General features: G+C 27.1%; 3 protein-coding genes across 3 annotated transcripts in view; 1 reads left to right on the top strand and 2 right to left on the bottom strand.

Moving 5' to 3' along the window:
• LOC134838266 (phospholipase A1 VesT1.02-like) overlaps window positions 1-25,009 on the top strand; it is a 218,151-nt gene that overhangs the window by 48,708 nt on the left and 144,434 nt on the right. The window lies entirely within an intron of this gene.
• LOC134827604 (oxidative stress-induced growth inhibitor 1-like) lies at window positions 6,407-19,533 on the bottom strand. The gene is made up of 6 exons (XM_063840323.1): window positions 18,792-19,533; window positions 16,817-17,022; window positions 16,676-16,759; window positions 13,441-13,967; window positions 7,911-8,253; window positions 6,407-7,627 (listed from the first exon to the last, which is right to left on the bottom strand). Exons 1-6 carry the CDS (start codon window positions 18,856-18,858, stop codon window positions 6,905-6,907), a joined length of 1,950 nt encoding a protein of 649 aa, XP_063696393.1. The 5' UTR covers window positions 18,859-19,533; the 3' UTR covers window positions 6,407-6,904.
• Window positions 8,344-13,192, bottom strand: LOC134827603 (1,4-alpha-glucan-branching enzyme). The gene is made up of 4 exons (XM_063840322.1): window positions 12,947-13,192; window positions 12,142-12,311; window positions 9,473-11,092; window positions 8,344-8,770 (listed from the first exon to the last, which is right to left on the bottom strand). Exons 1-4 carry the CDS (start codon window positions 13,039-13,041, stop codon window positions 8,586-8,588), a joined length of 2,070 nt encoding a protein of 689 aa, XP_063696392.1. The 5' UTR covers window positions 13,042-13,192; the 3' UTR covers window positions 8,344-8,585.

Below are 25,009 nucleotides of genomic sequence, written 5' to 3'. Positions count from 1 at the left end.
GTACATATTCGAAAAAGAGAGAGACAATTTTTTTATGCTGGCGTAGGAAGAAGACGAAGCGTTGCATCAGTGATAGATGATGATGTCGCGTGCAATGGGAATTTGAACAAAATTTTTGCATAAAATTGGAGTTATTGGGATTGAAAAGAGATAAAAGTTGGAAAAATATATATGGAATGATATATCCTGCGGTAATAAAAATGAATCCTTGGAAGACAAATTTGAATTTCGATCGAACTAAAAATGTATAAAATAATTTAAAATAATATAATAATTAATAATTACTTCTTTTATTTTTTTTAACTTGTCGTTTTATTTAAATTTTATTTTTTGGCTTTTTTGAATAAAAAAATGAATATACCTATTAAATAATCTCAAAATTTAATTTAAAAAATTTTTTTAAAAATATATTTTTGATATTTTTAATTAAATCATATTAAAAAAATTAGTAGTTTAGAATTTAATAACACAAAAGTTAATCAAAATTTAAAAAAATGTCTTGTGACATAAAACAAAATTTTTTAAAAATTAAGAAGTTAGTTAAGAATTACTAACAAATTTGTAGATAACCTTATTTTTTTAAATTTTATTCATTAAATAATGTTTATTTTTTTTAAAGTTTATTAATTTTAATTTAAATTTAATTTTTTATTTGAATTTTTTTTAAATATTTAAATTTTTTAAAATTAATTTTAAATTTTTTTAATTTATTAATTTAACTTTAAATAATTACATACGATAATAATAATAATACTTTAAATAATTAAATTAATTTTTTAACTTTAAATAATTAAATTAATTTTATTTACGGTCAAATATGTAAAAAAATATCATGAAAAATTTAAATATATTTTTTTTAATTCATAAAAATGGAAAAAAAAAATAATAAAAATATCAAAATTTTTGAACTTGATGTTAATAAAAAAATTTATTTAGTATTTATTTTTTTTTTTTTTTGTTATTTAATACTTTTTAATTTAACTTTAAAAAAATCATGTAAACCGATGTAATTATGTTACTGACAATTTTTAAGTAGGCAGCAATTCCAACATCTCACAGTAAACAAATTACCGAATTTAAATTCTTAATTCAGAGCTTTAAAAAAAATTTCATTACTCAAAAAAAAAAAGAGAACAAAAAAAAAACCAAAACAAATTAGAAGCTATCTCAGTCAAATGAACAAAAAAAAGTCAATGCGTGGGCGTTGTAAACATAATAAGCATCAAATCAGTGTTTTGTAACACGAGACAATAGACTTTTATTTATTATTTTAGTTAATTCATCACTAAAAAACCTTAAAAAGGAAACATTTAAAATTTGATGATGATGCTCGAAACTTCTGCTGTGCTGTCATCAGTTGAAAAATTACTATTCTTAATTCTCTTTCACGAAGGTGTAAATTCAAATCTGTCAATATACGTCATTTTTTTCGCATTCACATCGTCACTTTCCAACAAAATTTTTTAAAAAGCTAAAAAACTAAAAAAAAAAATTAATATTCCTCAACAGTAGGTCGACAATTGCCATAAAAAGTTTTTTCAAGCCATAACAAGACGTTAGCATAAAAAAAAATTGCCACTCAATTTTCATATTTTTATCATGTCATTGATTAATCATGAATGTTTTGCTGAAAAAATGCAAGCTTTCCATTTTTGCTTCGTTAAAGTCTTTGTAAACATTGTCATGTCCCAAAAAAAAGTTTATTTTTATTAAATTCAGCATAAAAAAATAAACTCATAACGACGGGAATTCTATAAAAGGCGATGCGAGTAATTTTAAAACTTTTAAGCAACATTCAGAAACAATGCATGATGAATTTCTTTACATAAGTTGCGATTTTTTTCTGTTTTTAATATTAAATTCTGTACGGATTTATTTTTTGGTCGATTTTTTATCGTGCAATCGAGATCAGTTTCGACTTTCATTTGATCTTCCGAACAAAAAAAAATTTTTTTTAATCCCACTGACTTCGATGACGACAAAATGCGTGCGATACACGTCAACGAGCCACAATAATAATTATTGTAATGTCAAAAAAAAAATATCGAAATCTTTACCATATGCTTTTTTTTATTACTTCTTTTATTTTTAATTTTTTTTTTTCAGGCAACATAATAACACGAGACAAGACATGAGGAACAATTGATTGATAAATCGCTTAATTTTAGTTTCAAAGTTGATGCAATTTCAATTAAAAATCGTTCAATTTTAATTTTTTTCAGTGCAAAAGCAGCGTCACGCTTCGTTTTTAATTTATTCTCAAACAAACAGAACGAAGATGCAAAAAAAAAGTCTTTGAAGAGGTGTTATTATCATTAAAATTCACTCTCGGTGATTTAATTTATTGTACATTTGCTTGTAATTTGAAATCGCTACACTTTCATGGCCAGGCAGCGAAATATCTAATGAACGTAAAATTAAAAGTTTTTTAATAAAAAAAAGTTAATTCATGTGGGATTTTGTCTGACTCGCTCCGAGCGCGTTGGGCAGACAGAAAAGGTGAAATTTTTGTCGATAAATATCAATAAACTCGCTTAATTATTTTATGACTTTTTAAAAAAAAATCCTTAGTTTTAATTTTTTTATTATTTTAAACTAGGAACGGGCGTTGCAACAAAATAAAATAAAATAATTTCATTACCAAAAATAGTACAAGTTATATGGGAAGGTGAGACGTGTGAATGCGTGGGAGTGTTGCGCGCTTAGATAGTTACGTTTGTTCATGTTTTCGTGCCAAATGATTCAGCTTTTGTTTTGTTATAGTTCTATTGTTGTCGTGTGTCTTCAAATTTGGTAAATTTCGATGTTCGATGATGATGTCTCAAGATGATTTTTTTTTATTTTTGAATTTTGAAGTGTTATTAGCGCCATTTGTTGTTGCCTGTCAATCAGACGATTGATTTTTATTTGTTTGAGATAAAAATTATTGCTGTCTTGCAGTTTTTGGACCAAATGGGAATTGTTAGATTTTTTAATAAATATTCATTGGTTCTTTGGAAAAATAATAAAAAATACAAATTTATTCATTTTAAATGTTTTTTTTAAGAGACTTTTGTTTTTGTTGATGCAAATGACCCCAAGTTTTATCTGTAGAAAATAAAAAATTTAAACTTTTTAATTTTAATCAATTTTGATAGAATTTCTTACTTTTACTTTAGAAAATCGTACTTTTTTTATTTGATCAAAAATCGATCAGATTTCGATGGAAATCAACTTTTGAATGCATATTTATTAAATTTTAGCTTTGAAATCCATCAAAACTGGGTTGAAACTTGATGTGAGAAAAAACAACGGTTTTTGCTCCTCATATGATAAAATCGTTGTTTTTTTTTATTTCTTCAAAAATCGATCAGATTTCAATGGAAATCAACTTTAGAATGCATATTTATTAAATTTTAGCTTTGAAATTCATCAAAAATGGGTTGAAACTTGATGTGAGAAAAAAGTACGATTTTTGCTCCTCATATGATAAAATCGTACTTTTTTTTATTTCATCAAAAATCGATCAGATATCAATGGAAATCAACTTTAGAATGCATATTTATTAACTTTTAGCTTTGAAACCCATCAAAAATTGGTTGAAAAGTGACTTGAGAAAAAAAGTACGATTTTTGCTCCTCATATGATAAAATCGTACTTTTTTTTATTTCATCAAAAATCGATCAGATATCAATGGAAATCAACTTTAGAATGCATATTTATTAACTTTTAGCTTTGAAACCCATCAAAAATTGGTTGAAAAGTGACTTGAGAAAAAAGTACGATTTTTGCTCCTCATATGATAAAATCGTACTTTTTTTATTTCATCAAAAATCGATCAGATATCAATGGAAATCAACTTTAGAATGCATATTTATTAACTTTTAGCTTTGAAATCCATCAAAATTTGGTTGAAAAGTGACTTGAGAAAAAAAGTACGATTTTTGCTCCTCATATGATAAAATCGTACTTTTTTTTATTTCATCAAAAATCGATCAGATATCAATGGAAATCAACTTTAGAATGCATATTTATTAACTTTTAGCTTTAAAACCCATCAAAATTTGGTTGAAAAGTGACTTGAGAAAAAAAGTACGATTTTTGCTCCTCATATGATAAAATCGTACTTTTTTTTATTTCATCAAAAATCGATCAGATATCAATGGAAATCAACTTTAGAATGCATATTTATTAACTTTTAGCTTTGAAACCCATCAAAAATTGGTTGAAAAGTGACTTGAGAAAAAAAGTACGATTTTTGCTCCTCATATGATAAAATCGTACTTTTTTTTATTTCATCAAAAATCGATCAGATATCAATGGAAATCAACTTTAGAATGCATATTTATTAACTTTTAGCTTTGAAACCCATCAAAAGTTGGTTGAAAAGTGACTTGAGAAAAAAGTACGATTTTTGCTCCTCATATGATAAAATCGTACTTTTTTTTATTTCATCAAAAATCGATCAGATATCAATGGAAATCAACTTTAGAATGCATATTTATTAACTTTTAGCTTTGAAACCCATCAAAAGTTGGTTGAAAAGTGACTTGAGAAAAAAGTACGATTTTTGCTCCTCATATGATAAAATCGTACTTTTTTTATTTGATCAAAAATCGATCAGATATCAATGGAAATCAACTTTAGAATGCATATTTATTAACTTTTAGCTTTGAAACCCATCAAAATTTGGTTGAAAATTTGGTTGGTATGATAAAATCGTACTTTTTTTATTTCATCAAAAATCGAGGAAATCAACTTTAGAAAATATTTATTAACTTTTAGCTACGATTTTTGCTCCTCATATGATAAAATCGTACTTTTTTTTATTTCATCAAAAATCGATCAGATATCAATGGAAATCAACTTTAGAATGCATATTTATTAACTTTTAGCTTTGAAACCCATCAAAAATTGGTTGAAAAGTGACTTGAGAAAAAAAGTACGATTTTTGCTCCTCATATGATAAAATCGTACTTTTTTTTATTTCATCAAAAATCGATCAGATATCAATGGAAATCAACTTTAAAATGCATATTTATTAACTTTTAGCTTTGAAACCCATCAAAAATTGGTTGAAAAGTGACTTGAGAAAAAAGTACGATTTTTGCTCCTCATATGATAAAATCGTACTTTTTTTTATTTCATCAAAAATCGATCAGATATCAATGGAAATCAACTTTAGAATGCATATTTATTAACTTTTAGCTTTGAAACCCATCAAAATGGTTGAAAAGTGACTTGAGAAAAAAAGTACGATTTTTGCTCCTCATATGATAAAATCGTACTTTTTTTTATTTCATCAAAAATCGATCAGATATCAATGGAAATCAACTTTAGAATGCATATTTATTAACTTTTAGCTTTGAAACCCATCAAAAATTGGTTGAAAAGTGACTTGAGAAAAAAGTACGATTTTTGCTCCTCATATGATAAAATCGTACTTTTTTTTATTTGATCAAAAATCGATCAGATATCAATGGAAATCAACTTTAGAATGCATATTTATTAACTTTTAGCTTTGAAACCCATCAAAAATTGGTTGAAAAGTGACTTGAGAAAAAAAGTACGATTTTTGCTCCTCATATGATAAAATCGTACTTTTTTTTATTTGATCAAAAATCGATCAGATATCAATGGAAATCAACTTTAGAATGCATATTTATTAACTTTTAGCTTTGAAACCCATCAAAAATTGGTTGAAAAGTGACTTGAGAAAAAAGTACGATTTTTGCTCCTCATATGATAAAATCGTACTTTTTTTTATTTGATCAAAAATCGATCAGATATCAATGGAAATCAACTTTAGAATGCATATTTATTAACTTTTAGCTTTGAAACCCATCAAAAATTGGTTGAAAAGTGACTTGAAAAAAAAGTACGATTTTTGCTCCTCATATGATAAAATCGTACTTTTTTTTATTTCATCAAAAATCGATCAGATATCAATGGAAATCAACTTTAAAATGCATATTTATTAACTTTTAGCTTTGAAACCCATCAAAAGTTGGTTGAAAAGGGACTTGAGAAAAAAGTACGATTTTTGCTCCTCATATGATAAAATCGTACTTTTTTTATTTGATCAAAAATCGATCAGATATGCAGAAAAATATAAGAAAATATAAATATTTTTAAATTGAATTATTCATGAGTTTTAAAAACTTACCTTGATGTTAAAAAATTCCTTAAAATAAAACAAATTAAATTTAAATTCAACTGTCCTCCATTTGTTTCTTTATTAACTTCTTAAATCTTTTTTTTTCTTGATTTTTTATTAATTATTATTTTAATATTTTCATAAGATTTTTCTAATCCAACTTCTAAGAAGTATGACAAATTTCAAAGTTAAATATTTTTTATTGTAAATATTTATCTCAAAAAAACAACTTTGCATTAAAAACTAATATTATAAATTAATTAATTAATTATTATAACTTTATACAAAAAAAGCGTATCGTCAGTCAAGAAATCTTTGAACTAACTTACTTTTAATTTTTTTTTCTTTAAATAAAATTTAACGCAACACGAGGGATAAAAATGGAATGATCGAAAATTGCATCAATGGCAATTTTTGAACGGTAGTGGTTTGGGTTTCATTTTTTTGTTTTGTTTTAATTAAATTAAAATAGGCGATTTTTTTTTATTGCTAATACCTGTAAAATTATCGAGTTAATTATTTTTGTAAAATACTGTGGGAGTATATAGGATAAGTTTTGTTTGAATTTGCTACTTTTTTTTTTGAATTTGAATTCTTTGCTCTCGTAATTTCTCTAAAAGTCTACAAAAATTTCCTTATTTCCTAACACAACGTTAATTTTCTTTGTTTTGCAAGGCTGACCAAAATCTTCGTTGAGCTTTTAAGTCATGTCAATATCACGGGTTAATGTTTCTCACTGTTAAAGGATTCGAAAAATTAATATTTTTTTTATCGTTTTTGGTTTTTCTGCTTGTGAAGTGCCGCTGTAATGGCAAGCGCTCCGCCCGGAATAAATCTGACAAAATTGTCGCCAGCAAGGGGTCCGAGTGCGTATAAATTACTGTTTCCGTATTTTGAAACTTGATATGTATACTTGTTGACTGCGATGGGATTATTTTTGCAATCGACGGGTTTTGTGGGGTCTTCGCCGAGTCCAAAGGTGCGATAATGTTTCTTTTTGCCGCCATCGTCTTCGGAATTTCGCACTAAAGTCTTCTTTTCCAGCTTCGCACACTGAATTCGTTCGTCGTGATCACAGATTTTCATGCCAACGGCCTTTTTGTTCGACGTTTTATCACATTTGCTGATGTGTCGGCATTTTGCGCACAAACTTTTGAGCCACAGGAGTTTCTTCGAAACGAGCGTTGCGATATCAAGGTCTTGCGGGATCAATGGGGAGTCTGTGTTTTGGGGCGAAAGTGAAATAATTTCGTCACATTGTGTGGTATCGCACTCAATTCCGCCCAAAAATCGCAAATCGGGACGCGAACCGATGAGAATCGCACAAAAGGAGACTTCAATTTCGTGCGTTTCGTGTGTCTTTAAATGCTGAACCGTAACTTTGTGACTGCCAGAGGACGTTGGAATGGGATACAGATCAGCAATTGTGTGCTCCGATAGCGGGGTGTAGAGATCATATTTCTTCGATGGATCTTTCATCATTTTATGGACCTAAAAAAATAAAAAAAAATATTAAAAATTATTCTTTTAATTTAAAATAAAAATTTTAAAATAAAATTTAAAAAATTAATTTATTTAAAAATTAAAAATATTTTTTTGAATTAATTTTCTAAATATTAAAAATTATTTTAAAAATTTAAAATAACATAAAATAATTATTTAAAATAATTTAATTAATTATTTTAATTATTTAATTAAATTTATTTATTTTTTTTAAATATTAAAAATTATTATAATTTTTTTTTTTTTTGTGAAATTTTAATGAAAAACTCACTTCATGATATTCTGGATAAACATTTTCCGGCAATTGCTTATCGAGACCCACAGTACGACTCCGAAAAACGTGAATTACGGGGATGCCAGAGGAGCGACACATGGAAACAGCATCCGCTGCGGATAAACCAGCTCCTACAATCATCACGGGTTTCAACTTGAGCCTCTCGATGGGACGCAATTTTTGCAAGGCATACTCCAAATGAGGTAATTCGTACTTGAGCCACGGAATTGACAAGCCTTCGCCACGTACTCCGAGACGATTTGCGAGATCTGATGCTCCATTTGCGAGAACGAGATGTTGACACACGTAACTGAAGGATTTGTTCGTTAAACGATTAAAGCTGAAGAGAAAAAAAATTAATTTTATGAAAAATTAAAAAAAAAATAAAAAAATTACGAAAAGTCACTTGAAGTCAAAAAAGAAAACGCTCGACCAATTTCTACAAAATATATTTTTTCACAATTTTCTACGTAAACAACTTATTCTAATAAATAAAACATTTTTTCTCAACAATTATAACAGCAATAAAATTTTCGAAACGTAATTTTTTGGTATAAACGAGTAAACTGAGGTATGCACTTCTTGATTATCAAATATTATTATTGTACATTGATTTTGGTATTTTTTTAGTGATGTATTGTTCATTAAAGGCAATTCACATAAAAAATTCGTTTATGGATCCTTTGCGAACACGAAGGCAGTTCGGCTTGGCAAATAACATTGAATGTAGTTTCGACGTCCATCAAATCCTTCGGGAGTGGTTTTGTGCACGCATGTTGTGTCAACGAGATTGTGCCCGCCAAAGGCTTCGGAATCAGTGCTGAGGACAATTCTGTAGTTGCCGGGAACTTCAACGCCTAAAAATAATTAATTTTTAAATTAATTTTTTATTTTACAAAAATTAATTTAAATAATTTTAATTTTAAGAAATTTTTCGTGATTTAAAAAAAAACTTAATTTTCAAAGTTAAATTTGTAAAAAAAAATTATTTCTAAAATTTTTACTAATTTTTTAAATATTTTAAATTATTTTCTAATATAAAAAAAAATTATAATAAGGCAAGGCATTTTTCTGAAAAAAAATCACATTCATGAATAATGATAATTTTGAAAAAATTTATAATTAAATATTTTTCCATATCTTTACTATTGTTTGAATTATAAATGTTTAATTAATTTTTAAGCAAATTCCTCACAAAATAAATTATTTTAATAATTTTTGAACACTTTTAATTTATTTTTTAAAATTTTAAATTAATTTTTTTAAATTTTAATTGAATTATTTTTTTTTATTTTTTTTTTAAATTTATTTTTCGTTTCAAATAAAAAAATGAAAAATTTTAACTAATTATTTTCACATTTTAAGATAATGTGTATTTTTTTTTTTTTTTTTGTTATTATAAAAAGCAAAAATTGACCAATATTCACAATTTTTTCAAAGAAATTTAAAAAAAATTAAAAAAAATAATATTATAAAAGATAAAAATATTATTTAAAAAATGACCTTGCCTATTTAAAAAAATTATAAAAAAAAATTTTAAGAAAATTAAATTTTTTTACCAATTCTGTAATCAGTGAAACTCTTATTCATGTGAAAATTGAAGACAAACAAGAGTCCAGCTCGTTCAAATGCGATAATTTTATCTCCTTCGTGTTTCCTGCTCACATAACCGGGATTGGAATCCAACCAACCATAAGCTGCCTCCGTATGGTTCATGGCTTTATCGAATTCATTCAAGTACTTGTACTTGAGCAAGGGGTCATCAACCAAATGCCATTGACGCCGTGCATAATGATATGATTCGTTGTTACCGATTCGCGGGAAATCCAACCATTCTGGATGCCCAAATTCATTTCCCATGAAATTCAGGTAAGCTTCGCCTCCCAAAGCGTGCGTGATGAGTCGAATCATTTTGTGCAACGCAATTCCGCGATCGATAACCAACGACGGCTCCGACAACGTCGACATGTGCGTGTACATTTCCTTGTCCATGAGCCAAAAAGCGAGCGTTTTATCGCCAACCAACGCTTGATCGTGACTTTCGGCATACGCCACAGTCTTTTCCTTCCATCGACGATTCGTTAAAGTGTGTACCAAATTTCCCATATTCCAGTCTTCATCACGCAATTCCTTCAAAAATTCAATCCATTTGTCAGGAATTGCCATGCCTAAGCGATAATCGAAGCCGATACCGCCTTCATCGACGGGACGACACATTGCTGGCATGCCAGAAACATCTTCAGCGATCGTAATGATATTCGGATCAATGTCATGCAAAATTTTGTTCGCAAGTGCTAAATAAATTAAGGCTTCCGTATCGACATTTAAGCCGAAATATTCGTTATAATCGCCGCTAAAGCCTTCTCCGATGCCCCGGGAGTGATACAACATCGAAGTAACGCCATCAAAACGATATCCATCGAAGAAATATTCATCATGCCACCATCGCAGGTTCGAAAGAAGGAATCGCAGCACCTCGTACGACGAATAATTGAAGAGACGACTGTCCCACAAGGAATGTTCGCCGCGTGGGCCTCCATGGAAGAAACAAGAATCAGTTCCATCGAACATATTTAAGCCATCTTGCACATTTTTACTGGCATGCGAATGCACGACATCCAATAAAACGAACAATCCGTGTTGATGTGCGGCATCAACCATGTATTTCAACTCATCGGGCGTCCCAAAACGACTCGACGCCGCAAAGAAGCTCGTTACTTGATATCCGAAACTCGCGTAATAGGCATGTTCCATAATTGCCATGACCTGGATGGCATTATACCCTTGCTTAGCGATGCGCGGAACAATGTTATCCGCGAAATTGCGATATGAACCGACACCTAATTCCTCCGTGGCGATGCCTACGTGACACTCGTAGATCCGCAAGCTCTTTGGCTTTTTGGGGCGCGGGTTACGGATGTAATACTTTTCCGTTGGAGGCGGATGCCAAACGTACTGCTTGTACGAAACACCTTGATTTGCCTCTTTTGGCGGTTGTTTCACGTATTTGGCCCATGGAGACAAGCGATCGACGAGTTCCCCGTTTTGCTTACGGACAATAACCTTCACTTCAGACAAATGTTTGATGGCGCAAGAACCGTCGGCGCATGGAGGAATCTTTAATTCCCACTTTCCGAAGGGTAGTTTCGTGAAGGGATGATCGATCCAGTGCCAATTATCTAAAAAAAATAAAAATTGGTAAGAATTTTATTTTTTATAAGGCGAAATAATTTAAATTTTTTATCCCAAAATAAAAGTTTAATCAAATTAAATTTAAAAATAATTTACTTTTTTTGAAGATAAAATTAGACTTCCCAAAAAAATAAAAACTATTAAAATTTCTAAAAATAAATAATTTTTCACGTGATTTTTCATCATTTTTTAAATGAATTTTATGAATTATAATTTTAAATTAAAAAAATTTAATTTTTCATCAATCATGAATAAATTTTTTATTTTTTTATAGAGCGAATAAATTTAATTTTTTGTTCCATAAGGAAAATTTATAATTTTTTGTGTAAAAAAAAAAATTTTATTAACTTTGAGCTATTAAATTAATTTTAATAATTTTTTTTAATCAACAATAAAATTTCCCAAAATAGAAATTTCTAAAAATAAACATTTTTTCACGTGATTTTTAATCATTTTTTAAATAAATTTAATGAAAAAAAAATCTTGTGATTTTTTATCATTTTTTGTATGATTTTAAATTTAAAAAAAAATAATTTTTCATCAATCATGAATAATTTTTTTATTTTTTTATAGAGCGAACAAATTTAATTATTTAATTAAATTATTTAAATATTTAATTCAATTATTAAATAATTATTTTATTTATTTAATTATTATTTATTTTTTGTTCAATAAGGAATATTTTTATTTTTTGTGTAAGTTTGTATTTTTCATAAATTATCATTAAAAAAGAGACTTTTTTAGGACCAATAAATTTGATTTTTTTTTTTCATGAGGAATTTTTTCAAATTTTGTTTAAAAAAATTAACTTTCTTTAACACTTTTTTAATTAAAAATCAAAATTAAAATTCCCTACATTGAAATTTCTAAAAATAAATAATTTTTCACGTGATTTCATATCATTTTTTGTCTAATTTTAATTTAAAAAAATATTTTTTCATGAATTATCAACCAAAAGATATCAAAAATTTTCGCAAATATTCCAGATAGGGACAAAAAATTAAAAAAAATTAATTCGCTTCAACAAATTTCTTACTAAAATCTCCTGTAAGATACAATTCCTGCGCTCCGGGAGCCCATTCACGACAAATCACACTATTATCGGCTTGCACATGTAACCCATAATATTTATATCCTTGCGAAAAGTTATTCAAGCCTCCTTCATCTTCATTGAACTTCTTGATCCATTCCTGCAAACAGCCGTGTCTACAATAAAAATTCAATTAAAAATTTCTTCCTCATTCCAGCGATAATAAGGCAATATAAAGTTATGTCATTCACGGGGTCATCTCGTAAGTAGGTCACTAAGAGACAAACATCTTATCACAAAAATGTGAATTTTGTTCGCGAAACGCATCACAGGAAGTTTTATTTATAGCAAAGGGGCGCCGTAGAGCCCTGAATGTCACAACAACACGTGAGCCAGCGACGGAGAGATAATAAAAACAAAGCATCTGTTGATAAGAATTGCCTCAGATGTTTACTGCACACGGCTTTATTATCGTCGGAAAAGCGTCATCGGCACTTGACCTTGAACCTCCGTCATTCTAAAACTGGTCTCCGTTCTCAATTATAGCGAATTTACATAATTACGTGTCGTGCGAGATGCAGAAATCTCGGTGAAAAGCACACTTTTTTCGATCATCGTCACATAACACACATAAAAATAACCTTGATATGACTTTGTCAATTTATAGAAGAATTTTTTTGTGGAATTTTTTGTCCGACGTGGAATAATTTTGGCGCATGCAGGAAGACAAATGCCGTGTTTTGCATTGAACTTGGCGTCTATTCTCGAAAAAAACAAACAAAAAATGAGTGTTTAGAAATTTTGCACTTACCTCCGTCTCAATTCAACTTCGTGTGGCTTTAAATACGGATCCAGCTGGAACAACTGGTCGATATTTTTGACTTCGACTTTCATTGGATCGCCCATTTTTGCGGCAAATTCTCACAGTAGCACAATAAAATTTTAATTTAAAACAAAATGAAAATTAATAAAAACGATTAGGTAACACTTTTCGTGCTCGTATATTGGTTTGGCGACGTTGACTAGAGCAGGAACGGCGAACGACTGAATTGTATGGCGAACCGGTGATTGTTCCATACATCTGTTTCGAAATGCGCAACTGCGCGATTTTACCAACACACATGCATGAAACGTCAAGATTTTCGAATGGAGAGACCGGCTTTTTTGTGTTTCTCTCGCGCGCGCGATACTAAACGACGTTTTATGAATGAAATGAACGATCGCGGTTCATGAAAACAAATTTTTTCAATGTCTTTGTGACTTTTCGTAAAAAAAATTTTCATCAAATGGGGTGAATTTGCTTACCCAGACACGATCCATTTGGCATCTTTGTATTTTCCATCGAAATTTTCGCGACACATTTTGATCGGATAAACGCTCGTGACGATGGCATCGTTCAAAAAGTACTTTTTCAAGCCCATTTCGTCGACGTAGCTCTCATAGTACTCGGCAACTCGCGAAATAAGCGCCCTTGTCTCAACTTCCTTCGATATTTGCCTCTTCAGCGAGAGATTTCGGCGAGGAACTTTGTTAATTAGTTGTTGTTGCGTGCTGCATTTGCAACAGAGAGCTCCCGTTTCGGATTCGTTGTTGTTTGACATCACAAAATCGTCGTCGGAGGGATTTTCTCGCAATACGGCGCACTTTTCGCAACGATTTTCGATGTTTTGGTCCTGTTGGAGCTGCTTTTCCGTCGAATGTCTTCGATCCCATTCATTAAAATCCGAACCGGGCAACGACATCCATGCCGCCAGCGAGAGTGTACGTAAATTTGGATCCATTCTGTGCCAACTGCCACCTGCTGGGCCTCTGCCAATTACAATATGGTCAATCTAAAAGAGAAAAAAAAATATTTTTTAATAAAAAATGTCAAAGATGAGTGAAGGCGGAAACGAAAAAAACACGATATCGGGTTGAAATTCAATTTCCGATGCAGTCAGATACTTGCACATTGCACTTTTTTTGCACTTCTATCAACTATCGTCACGAATGTAGAACTAATTAAGACGTTCCATAATTGATAATCGCAACGACAGAGTGCAATGAAATATTACAAGGTCAAGAATGTCATGAGTCAGCACGATTTTTTTGCTATTCGTGCATTTTTTAACGCCAGCTATTCTAACGTCAATCAAATTAATTGCTGCTGAAAAGTGAAACTGATTATTATTTTAATCAACCAGCCAGGTGTCTCCATTTAATGAGAAAAATCTAAATAAATTGGTTGTCCATCGCAAATTTTGGCTCAAATTTAAAAGTTCAATGCTCGTTCAATCTTTATTTATTGATGTCACTCGAACAACCAATTAGTCGTTGTAAAATTATGTAAAAATGTTCGATTTTTATGTAAATGCAAGATCGATAACTAACTAAGTTACGATGTGTGAACTGCTTTTTCTCTAAAAAAATAAAAACATTTTATTTCAAAATATTTTTGTTTCATTTTAAGACGAAACGCTAAATCATTTCTAAAATATTTCTTCGAACGAAGATTTAAATCTGAGCCAAATTAAAATTGTGATGCACTAAAAAAAATATTTTTGTGTGCCTACGAAGCGCGGCATGTGTGTTGCAATTGTGACGTTAATTCATGTTTCGTTGCCACTTGTGAGCATCTTACAACATGCCTTCGGTCAAATTTTAATTTGATTTTTTTTTGTACAACTTTGAATTCTTTTTTTTTTGTTTTTCTGATGCATTTTTATAGAAAATTTTACTGGATTTTGATCCATGAAATAATTTTAATAAATGACAGGTGTCATTAATTTAATTTAAAATTTAATTTTTTTATAAATAATTCACATTTTGTAAGAAAATTATTTTTTAATGAGATAAGATTATTTTTTTCATTAATGCAAGTTGAAAAAAAGATGGCAAGTTGTCGAGATATTTTATCAAAAATGAGCTAAAATTCCAATTTTTAAAAAAATTTGAGTCATATTTAAAAATTTTATTAATAAAATAATTTAAAAGTTTTAAAATTGTTTAAAAAAATTATTTTAGCAAATTATTTTTAAGCTTCTTTAATTTTTAAAATGAGAAAAAAAAATTAGGTATGAATATCAAAATTTTTAAATTTTAAATTAATTACATAATAATTTTTTTTTTAAATTTAATTAGGTAAAATTAATTTAATTTAATTTTTTTAATTAAATCAAAATTTAAAAATTTAATTTAAAAAATTTTAATTTAAACTAAAAGTAATTAAAATTAAATAAAATTAATTTTAAAAAATTATTAATTAATTAATTAAAATTTAATAAAAATTATTTAAAATAAAAAATAATAATTTAATTAAAGATTTATAAATTTAATACAAATTTCTGAAAATTAAATTTAATTCTGAAATTAAATTTTCATCAGAATTTTATGATTTTTTTTAAATTTGAATTTATAAAAAAAATTATTGAACAAAAAAAATTGTTTAATTTTTAAAATTTAATTAAAAGTAGGATTAAATTTAATTTAAAAAAATAATAAATAAAAATTAAATTAAAATAATTAAATTAATTAAAATTAATGAATAAAAATAAGAAAAACATAATTTAAATTTGTTAAAAAATTTAAAAAAATATTTTTCAAGATTAAATAATTTTTTAAAAATAAAAATTTCAATAAATTAATTGATATTTTTGCTTTCTACTCAAATTTTTTGTCATAAAATAATGTCCTTGCTCAAAAATTTCCCCAAAATATTCAAAAGAAATGCAAAATCAAATGAAGCGCCCTACAAACGTGACATCTTAATGAGATTTATTGTATTCCTATGAACATAAAAGTGTCTTTTATATCTTTTCTTAATTCAAACAATGCAAGAATTGTTCGTAGAAACGTCTTCATTATTATTTCGTCAATGCAAATGCAATAGAAGACACCTTTGAAATGCAATTAAAGACGTGCTCTATTGTCGCGATGTCGCAAAATAAAATTTTTAAATTAATTGTCAAGGAATGCGCGACGTGAAAAGTTAAAAATATAACCTTTGCCGCTGGTTCGCTCGATAGACAAAATAAAAAAAAAATCAATGATGAAATTTTTGAAGGAACTTTCGATCGCTTCTGAGGAAGTTTTTCCATAAATAAAAGTAAACTTGAGTCTTTTTATAAATAGAAATCTTTGTTGACCCCTGTCTGTCCAAACCCATCAAATGTCGATTCCGTAAACACAGAAAAAAAAATTATTACTCTTATCGTTGTTTGTTTATCTGTTTTTTTCGATGTTTTTTTTTCAACAATAAATAATAACACGATAGTAAATTTATGATGGCTCTATAAACAATTCATGAAGCATGAAGTTTTGACAAGCTCCGTCAAATAAGTTGACAACAATAAAAATGCGAGCTTATCACATTAAAAATAGACCAAACGCTTCTAACGACTTGCGTAACTTTCCATCCAATTTTTCGCCTAAATTTTGATGTCACAAGTGATAAGAAGTGTCTTGACCTTGATAATTCGTGCGACGCAAACGTGCAAAAATTGCTTTGTCATTTTTCACAAAAGACCGGTTTTCGATGATTAATTGTTATTTTATTCCTTACCTCTTTCTCTGGATGGTATTTGTATTCCAACATCGATGGCATTTGCATACCCAGGTCAGCATTGGGGTTTTGTAAGCTGTCCAACTACGGAAAAAAGGTAAAAATTACTCAAAAACGTCAAAAAAGGATTATTTCACTCACAAGTAACGACACCGGATTCGTGCTGCGTCCCTCAATTCCGTCGGCAAGTTCAAACAAATCCTGCTCTACTAAACTTTTCGTGCCATCCGCGTGTCGCAAACGTGCTCGAAGCAGTTCGTCGGGATGTTTGTCAGTCTTTTCGGGTATCCAGTAGGGCCAATGGCCCGAAAAATAGTATGAAAGTGATATGCCACTTGGTCCGTTGCCTGTCAAAAAATTGAGATGAAAACGTGTAAGAATTATTTTTATCACGTTTTGAGGTTTTTCCAAAACAAAATTTATTTATAAATTTGTTTTATTGTGGGAAATGAAGTAATCTGTATCAATCATAGCAAAAAATAAACAATCGGAAGACATGTGTTTTGACTCAGTTTTAATGTAAACATTGAATAATTAGAATGCACTTTAATGATGCACCGTTTTGGGAAAATACGTAAGCGTTGACAAGTGGTTTTTATGAAAAATCTTGAACTTGAAACTTAATTTTTATAATTAAGAAATTATTTTTTTAATTTAATTTAAAGTTTTTATTTATTTTAAATTTTTAGTTTGATTAAAAATTTATTTAAAATTAATTTAATTTTCTAATTTAAAAAATTAATTTTTATCAAAATTTAATTTTATTTTTTAATTAAATTTAAATTTATAAATTAAATTAATTTTAAATAAACTATAAAATAAAAAAAAATAAATAAAATTAAAAGTTAATTTAAATTTTAAAATGGTTTAAAATTTAAAAAAAATTAAATTTAATAATTTTCAAAAATTTAATTTCAATTAATTTTTTGATAATGAAGTAATTCATGAAACTCAATTTTTTTTAGTAATTAATTTTTTGATTTAATTTAAAGTGTTTTTTAATTAAAAAATATTATTTAAAATGAATTTTTAGTCGGTTTTGTCCAAAAATAAATAAAATTCAAATTAAATTTTTTTTTTATATTTTTTTAATTTTTTTTTGTTCATATATTTGTTGAGTAAAAAATCTGAACTTTAATTCACAAACTATTAAAATTTTCTAACAAATTTTTAAATTTAATTTATTTTTAATTTTATTTATTTTATTTTTTTAATTTTATTTTATTTTGAATTTTGATAAATTTTAATTTTATTTTGATTTTTAATAAATTTTAAACAGATTAATTTAAAGTTTTTAAAATTCATTTATTTTTTTAATAATAAAATTAATAAAAAATAAAAAAAAATATATAATTATGTAATTTAATTAAATAATTGACAATTATTTTTTTATAATTTAAACTACAATAATTTATTGAACTCTCGAGCAAATATTTTTTGTATAATAAATAATTTAAAAATTAAATAAATAGACAATTTAAACAAAATAAAATAAATTTGCTCAAAAACAAATAATGAATTCCATAGAAAAAAGATAATTTTGAGACTATTAAATTTTGTTGCAATTCTCAAAACTTTTGGAATTTATTTATTTAAACGATATTTATGTATTTTATAAACCCCAATATTAACCGATTCCCGAGAATTTCCGATTTCGTCATATAAACCGTCACAATATTATTTTTAATTTATTCATTATACAATCCGGATATGAATTCACGAGACGTTTACTTTCGTTATCAGTCGAGATAAAAAAAAATCCACAATAAAAATGTCACTGCACTAACATTTATCATTCATTCTTGACTTAACATGACAGCACAGGTAAACACAATTCTTATTTAACAAAAAAAAAAGAAAAAAAAAACGTTTAAATAGCAAAAAATTACTGTATTAACATTTACCGGCAAAATGTAAATAAACAAAATACTTCAATAAATTTAAAACGTGATTTTTGCATGGAATTTGTTAAAAAAAATATTTTTTTATTGAAAGAACTCTTTAAAAAAATTATCTAAATATTTAAACAATAAATCGATTTAGGTTGATAATTTTTTGCTTATCATGCATGACTAATCGGGTTGCTTCTTGTCATAAAATTCAATAGATTACTTACCAATAATGACGACATCCTTGTAAATTGTTCCTCTGGGTAAGGTCTTGTTATTAAGTATGTCTTTCATTGTTGTTCTTTGATTTTTACACTCTAATTATTTTTTTTATTTATTTTTCAGAATCGTTCTGAAACATTCGTTATTTTATTATATTAGACCTTGGTATGTTCGTTAATTCACTTGATTGTAATTTTTTGTAATTAGATAATTTTCAAGTAATTTTTTTATGTAATTTTCAACTATTATCTTCCAATTATACTTTCTTGAACGATATTTTACGCAGTTTTTTAGTAGTTTAGATTAGATAACACAAAAATAATTATTATACTGAGCACTTGTTTTATTTTCAAAATTATAACTTATGGCAATATAATTATTTTATTTTTTTTATTGAGTAATTTCACATATAAATATTTCATCAAGTTCTGATTTGAATTACATGACAACGATCGGTTTTATTGCACAATGTTTTGAAAGAAGCGTTTTTTGCCGGCAAAAGTGGAATAATCCACAGGTAGAATATTTTACTTAATTATTTTTATTTTTTTAAATGTTTTGCATTATTTATAACACACACAATTATTTCATTTAAATTTCTTTTATTACAAGTGTTCGTAGGTAATTGTCGTTCGTCGCGGCAATTTCTGTAAAAGTAATTTTATTTATAAATAAATATTATTTTAATTTTAATTTTTCTCAATGAATCGTGTGCGAGTAACAAAAAAGTTGTAGTTTACACTACCGTTTCCGACAACCAACTGATTCATTTCGTAAACATGTCTATGTTCTTATAGTAGAGTAAAAAAAAACTTTTTTGTATGGTTCGTGCATTAGTAATACACGAGACGCTCTGCAGTTGAAACGTATATTTATTAGGTATACGGAATGATAGAAATGTCGTGTATGAAGGGAGGTAGATATGGCATCAGATGAGGTACGTGTTGGAATGAACCAAGCTGTATTTTGTATAAGGTAAGATGATCATAATTGTTTATTGATAGTTGATCAAAACGCTGTTAATCTGTTAAAGATAAAACTTAAGGAAAAGTTTTTTATTGTTTGAATTTCATATTTCAAGTTTGAAGGAATTTTTAAACTTAATTCTGTTGTCGATGGGTCATTTTGATGGGTCAAGTTCTTTATTTATCGCATGACTTCAAAAATTGTATTATTTAGAGGAAACAGTTCATTTTTAAAGTTTCAAATTCATAAGCCAATTGATAAATTCAGGGCTTAAATCTTTTAAATCTTGAACATCGCCATCGAATTTAAGCAAAGAACATTCCATCATTAGGGTCAAGTTCTATGATATTGTATTATAAACCAATTTCGTGCGCCATTTTGTCAATTTAGTCTATAACGCGATCATTTTAGAAGCCCATTGAGTAAAGTTTTGTAACTTGATCTTCCAATTTCTCAAAAGTTGTTAGATTTCCAATTTTTTGTCAAGCTTGAAATCACGTCAGTCCATGGAAGAATCAGCTATTGTCATAGTTTTAGATCTCTTATTTCGAGCTTACTGTTTCATACTGTGTATATCAAGCTTATATCGCAGATATTGGGTTTCAGTTTCAATCTATCATCCCAAGATTTTCAAATTTGGTAAATTTTGAACAAATTGAACTCAAAATTTTTTTTATGATTTTTCAACTGAAAAATTTCGATCTTTTTAATTCCATTTTTCAATAATTTGCTAAGTTTATCACATATTCAAAGGTTTCATACTTTTAACGTATTTCAGGGCATTTTTCTTGAATTCATTTATATTATCACAGTTAGTTTCGTACAGTCTTGACATTTCATTGAATATTTTGACACCTTTGTACCACACTGATCCTTGTTCGTTGTACGATATGTCTTGTTTTGGTCTAAGGGTTGCGATATTTCGCCCAATTTTTTGATGTTAGTTGTCAAATACATTGGAAGTAAAATTTTCGTCGCTTTGGATAAAATAAACTCTTTGCTTCACATCAAGTAAGTCTGTGTCATTCAACATGATCTCAACATCTTCTGCTGTCTCTGAAGAAAATGAATCTCAATGCTTTGTTACAGATCTTTTGAATTGCTTTCAAGTCTTCGTCTTATCCTCAAAGTCATAAAAAAAAACAATGAGTAAATTGTGAAAAAATATTGAGAAAAAGTTACCTTAAATTTTAATTCATTCCAACATGGACCTCATCATCGCGTCAAAATTAAAACATCTGTATAGCTACAACAAGTAATAATACTTACAATCAGAAAAAAAGAACAACTATGTATACGATCCGCGTTCGTTGATGCCTATTACATACACTGTTGCTGAGTGTTTGCCTCTCGTCTTTAAACGCTCTTCTCTTCTAAAATAAAAAATCTACACACAAGACGACCAGAGACGTCTTCTAACCGCTGTTTTTTATCATGCTTTTTTTCGAAGTAGATTCACCCGTCTCTTGACTGTGGTTGTGGCACGATAAACTTAATGACGACAGAAGGCTTTGTTGCTTGTCATGCACCATCCTTATCTTTATCAACATGTTTGGTCTTGTTTGTTTATAACTTTGTTTACGTTTTTTTTTCACTAGAATTTAATTCGCAATTGTTCAGGAAGCAATCGGGGTTTTATCTTATCGGCCGCCTCTGTAATGATATAATCAGAAATAATTGTTCGTCATCAGTGAAAAAAATCATCAACGATGCAAGTTAACTGACTAATTTGCCTGAATTATTAATTTTATTGCGAGAATTCAATCAAAAAACCATCCATTTGATAAAAGGCAAACAACACATGTGTCGTCGTGTGGTTCAGTTCACGTTTCCGAGTCTCATGCTTTTGAACTTGAGCAAACAGAGAGAGGATCGTCAAAGTATTCACATCTGTCTTTTGACAAAAATTTTGACGTTTTTACTGATAATTTATTCGATTTTTTTTTCAGGGCAGAAAATTTTTTGACTTTTACTTAAAATTTTTGACTTAATACTCGACTTAAGTAAAAATGGCTTAAAAAAGTTGACTTAACTTAAAAACCATTAAGAAAATTAAGTCAATATCAAAAACTTTTGGTCAGGTTTGCTTTTTAAGTTTTACTTATTAAGTCAAAATTATTTGACATAAGACTTAAGCTTGAGTATAAGTCACTTAAGTTTGACTTAAGACATTAATTGACTTAAGTTATAAATTTTTTTTTAGAAAATTTATATTTTTTTTTTGACTTGTATCAACCTTTTTTTTTAAGTTAGGTTTAAGTCTAAGTCACAAAGGTTTTGTTAAATCAAGTTTAAGTCAAAAATTTATGTAGCTTTGCTTTTGACTTAAGATTCAAATACTAGAATTAAGATAAAATAAGTCAAAATTCAATTAGTATTTGAAAACTTAAGCTTTAAAAATTAAATTAAAATTTTAACTTAAGAATAAAACATTAACTTAACAAACTTAAATTTGACTTAAGATTTAAGAATTAACTTAAAATTTTAACTTAAGAATAAACATTAACTTAACAAACTTAAAACTTGACTTAAAGGTAAAAATAATTTTTTTCGAATTATTCTGAAGTAAAAGCATTAAATTTCGGACCCTGATTTTTTTTTTAAATTGTCTGAAACAAAAACTTTTTTTTTTAAGTGAGACATCAGAACGAGCCTCTGATATTTATGCGCCATGACAACAACTACGCAAAACTTATCAATGTCTAGGTGAGTCTCTAGACGATTCTCTTATGCTTTATATTTAATTAAGTATATTGCCTTTGCGTTGTTTGTGATCGTTGGGTCGTTGATAAGACAAATAAATGTCTTTTTGATGAATGGAAAAATTTACTTTGTTATGCCTTTTTGAGTGATATGATCTCATGAACTTTCATAGAAATCAAACAATTGCAAACCAGATCATGCAAAATTCACAATTTGCACAATAAATAAACACATTCGATAATTAATAGGTGCGAATTTGACTCCCTTATGACGTTTTTTTCATCATTTACATTTTTTATTCAAGGTCGTTTCCTGCAAGTCTACACGAAAATGTACTGAAAATACCTCACATGTGTGTCATTTCCCATAAACGCCAGACACGTTCATTTATTTCGTTATTTTATTTTAAGCGCGATGATGATGGGAGTATGTCAACAACGTCAACTGTTTGAACAATTAATTGTTGCTCAAATATTTGAGCTGACTCTTTACAAGTCGTTCGGAATTCCAAAAGAGTCAAGTTTTCGAAAATTTCAATTTTTTCGATGGGAGCGACATAACGAGAGCACCGAAGATGTTAATGAACTTCTTTTGTTATGTGTGATGAATGTTAATGATACGCGTCTCATCATCTTCATGAATAATTGGAAACGTGATAACCAGTTTCTGCGTCACAATTCTTCAGAATTTTTCTGTAGATACAACTTTCCATAAAAAAATTTGTGACGTAAGAGGTATTTCTAGTTTTTTTTTTAGTTTAAAAAAAATTTTTTTTTTTGGTATCAATAATTCATTACGGTGAAACAATAAAATAAAATATATTTTTTATCGGTTAAGTAGAATTTTAAAATTTAGGTCAAAATTAATGTTTTGAGAAATTTTGACATCTAAAAATTTTAGTAAATTATATAAATTGAAATAAATGGCAAGAAATAAAATATAATAAATAAATTCGTAAAAATAAAAATAATTTCTTAAATTCAAAATTCATTTTTTCAATTAAATATTCAAAAATAATAAAAAATTTAAAAAAAAATTAAAATTTTTTTTATTAAAATTTCATGCAAAAATATAAAATTTTTATTTAATTTAATTTTTAATTATTTGCGAGATTATTTGTTTCAAATTTTTTATTTTTTTCTAATTCGACAAAAATTTTACTCCATATTCTTTTTATTCAAAAATTTTTTTTGAAATCGAAAAAAAATTATTTCTGTCCCCAATAGAATTTTTTTATTAAAAATGTAAATTAATGTAAACTTATTTCAGCTTATTTTCAGTTAAATTTGACTCATTTTGGAAAAAAATTATACGAAAACGATAAAAATTTAAATTAAGAAGATATGTAAATTCATCAAATTTATTTCAATTAATCCAAACCAAGCACCTTAAAATTATAAAAAAAGTAAAAAAAAAATTCCATAAAAATTAAGATATTAAATATCAGAAGCTTTCAATTTATTGACATTTGGAACATATCTTTGACAAACAAGTAAAAGTGACAAATATTTACCAAATAACAAAAATTATCATTTATTTATCAAAGTACCACGAGAACTTTGTCAAAATGTCAACACTTCACGTAAAATCAATACTTGTGAAGTCCATCAACAGTTTAATTTTTTTTCTTGACAAAAATCAAATAAAAAAGCTATAAAATAAAACAATAAAAAAGGAAGATTCTCTCAAAAGCTATAAAAAATAATTTCTTTCGCATTCTTAATTTGCATTTCAAATGTAGCAAAATGCGCATTATTGCTTCCATTTCCTCTCTTCATTAACAATTCAGAAACCTGTATCGATTACTTTTGATTTCGTTTCAGTTGTCCGACTACCCGACAAAACATTCAACATCATGTTTGTACAGTGTCTGTTAACGGTAACTTAAACATGAATTTATGTACTTAAAAAAAACAGTTTCAAGGATAAATTGTACAACTAAATAACTGTCCATCCATCGGTCAAATAAACGTTATCCGCAGGTAAATCAAGAGTATCGTGACCTATGACAATGACATTGAATCCACGTTTCATTAGGTATTTTACTTGATACCAATAGATAAGAGGCTAATACAATTTTTGGAAATAATTTTATTTTTTTTTAAACTTTATTTAATTAATTAAATTTTTAATTCTAAATTAATTGATTAAAATTTAATTAATTAAGTTTAATTAATTTTTAAAAATTAAATTTAAATAGAAAATAATGAAAATTGGTATTAATTTGACAAATGAAAAATAATATTTCAAGAATTTCAGAAAAATTTTTTCAAACTTGAAATTAAAGAATTTTTATTAAAAGCTTTAAAATTAAATTAAAGTTTATTTATTAAATTAATTAAAATTAATTAATTAAATTATAATTTTATTTAAAATAAGTTAAAAAATTAATATTTTTTTTTAATATTTTAATTTTTACAAGATTTTCATTTTTAAAAATTTAATTTTTTTAGTTTTTTTTAAATATTTATTTTAATTATTATTTTATTTAAAGATTAGTTTTGAAATCAAATTATTAAAAAATAAAAAAAAATTTAAAATAAGTTAAAAAAAT

The sequence above is a fragment of the Culicoides brevitarsis genome, chromosome 1, assembly GCF_036172545.1.
Source record: "Culicoides brevitarsis isolate CSIRO-B50_1 chromosome 1, AGI_CSIRO_Cbre_v1, whole genome shotgun sequence".
In the NCBI taxonomy this organism is placed as follows: domain Eukaryota; kingdom Metazoa; phylum Arthropoda; class Insecta; order Diptera; family Ceratopogonidae; genus Culicoides; species Culicoides brevitarsis.
This window is presented reverse-complemented; position numbering and strand designations above follow the sequence as displayed.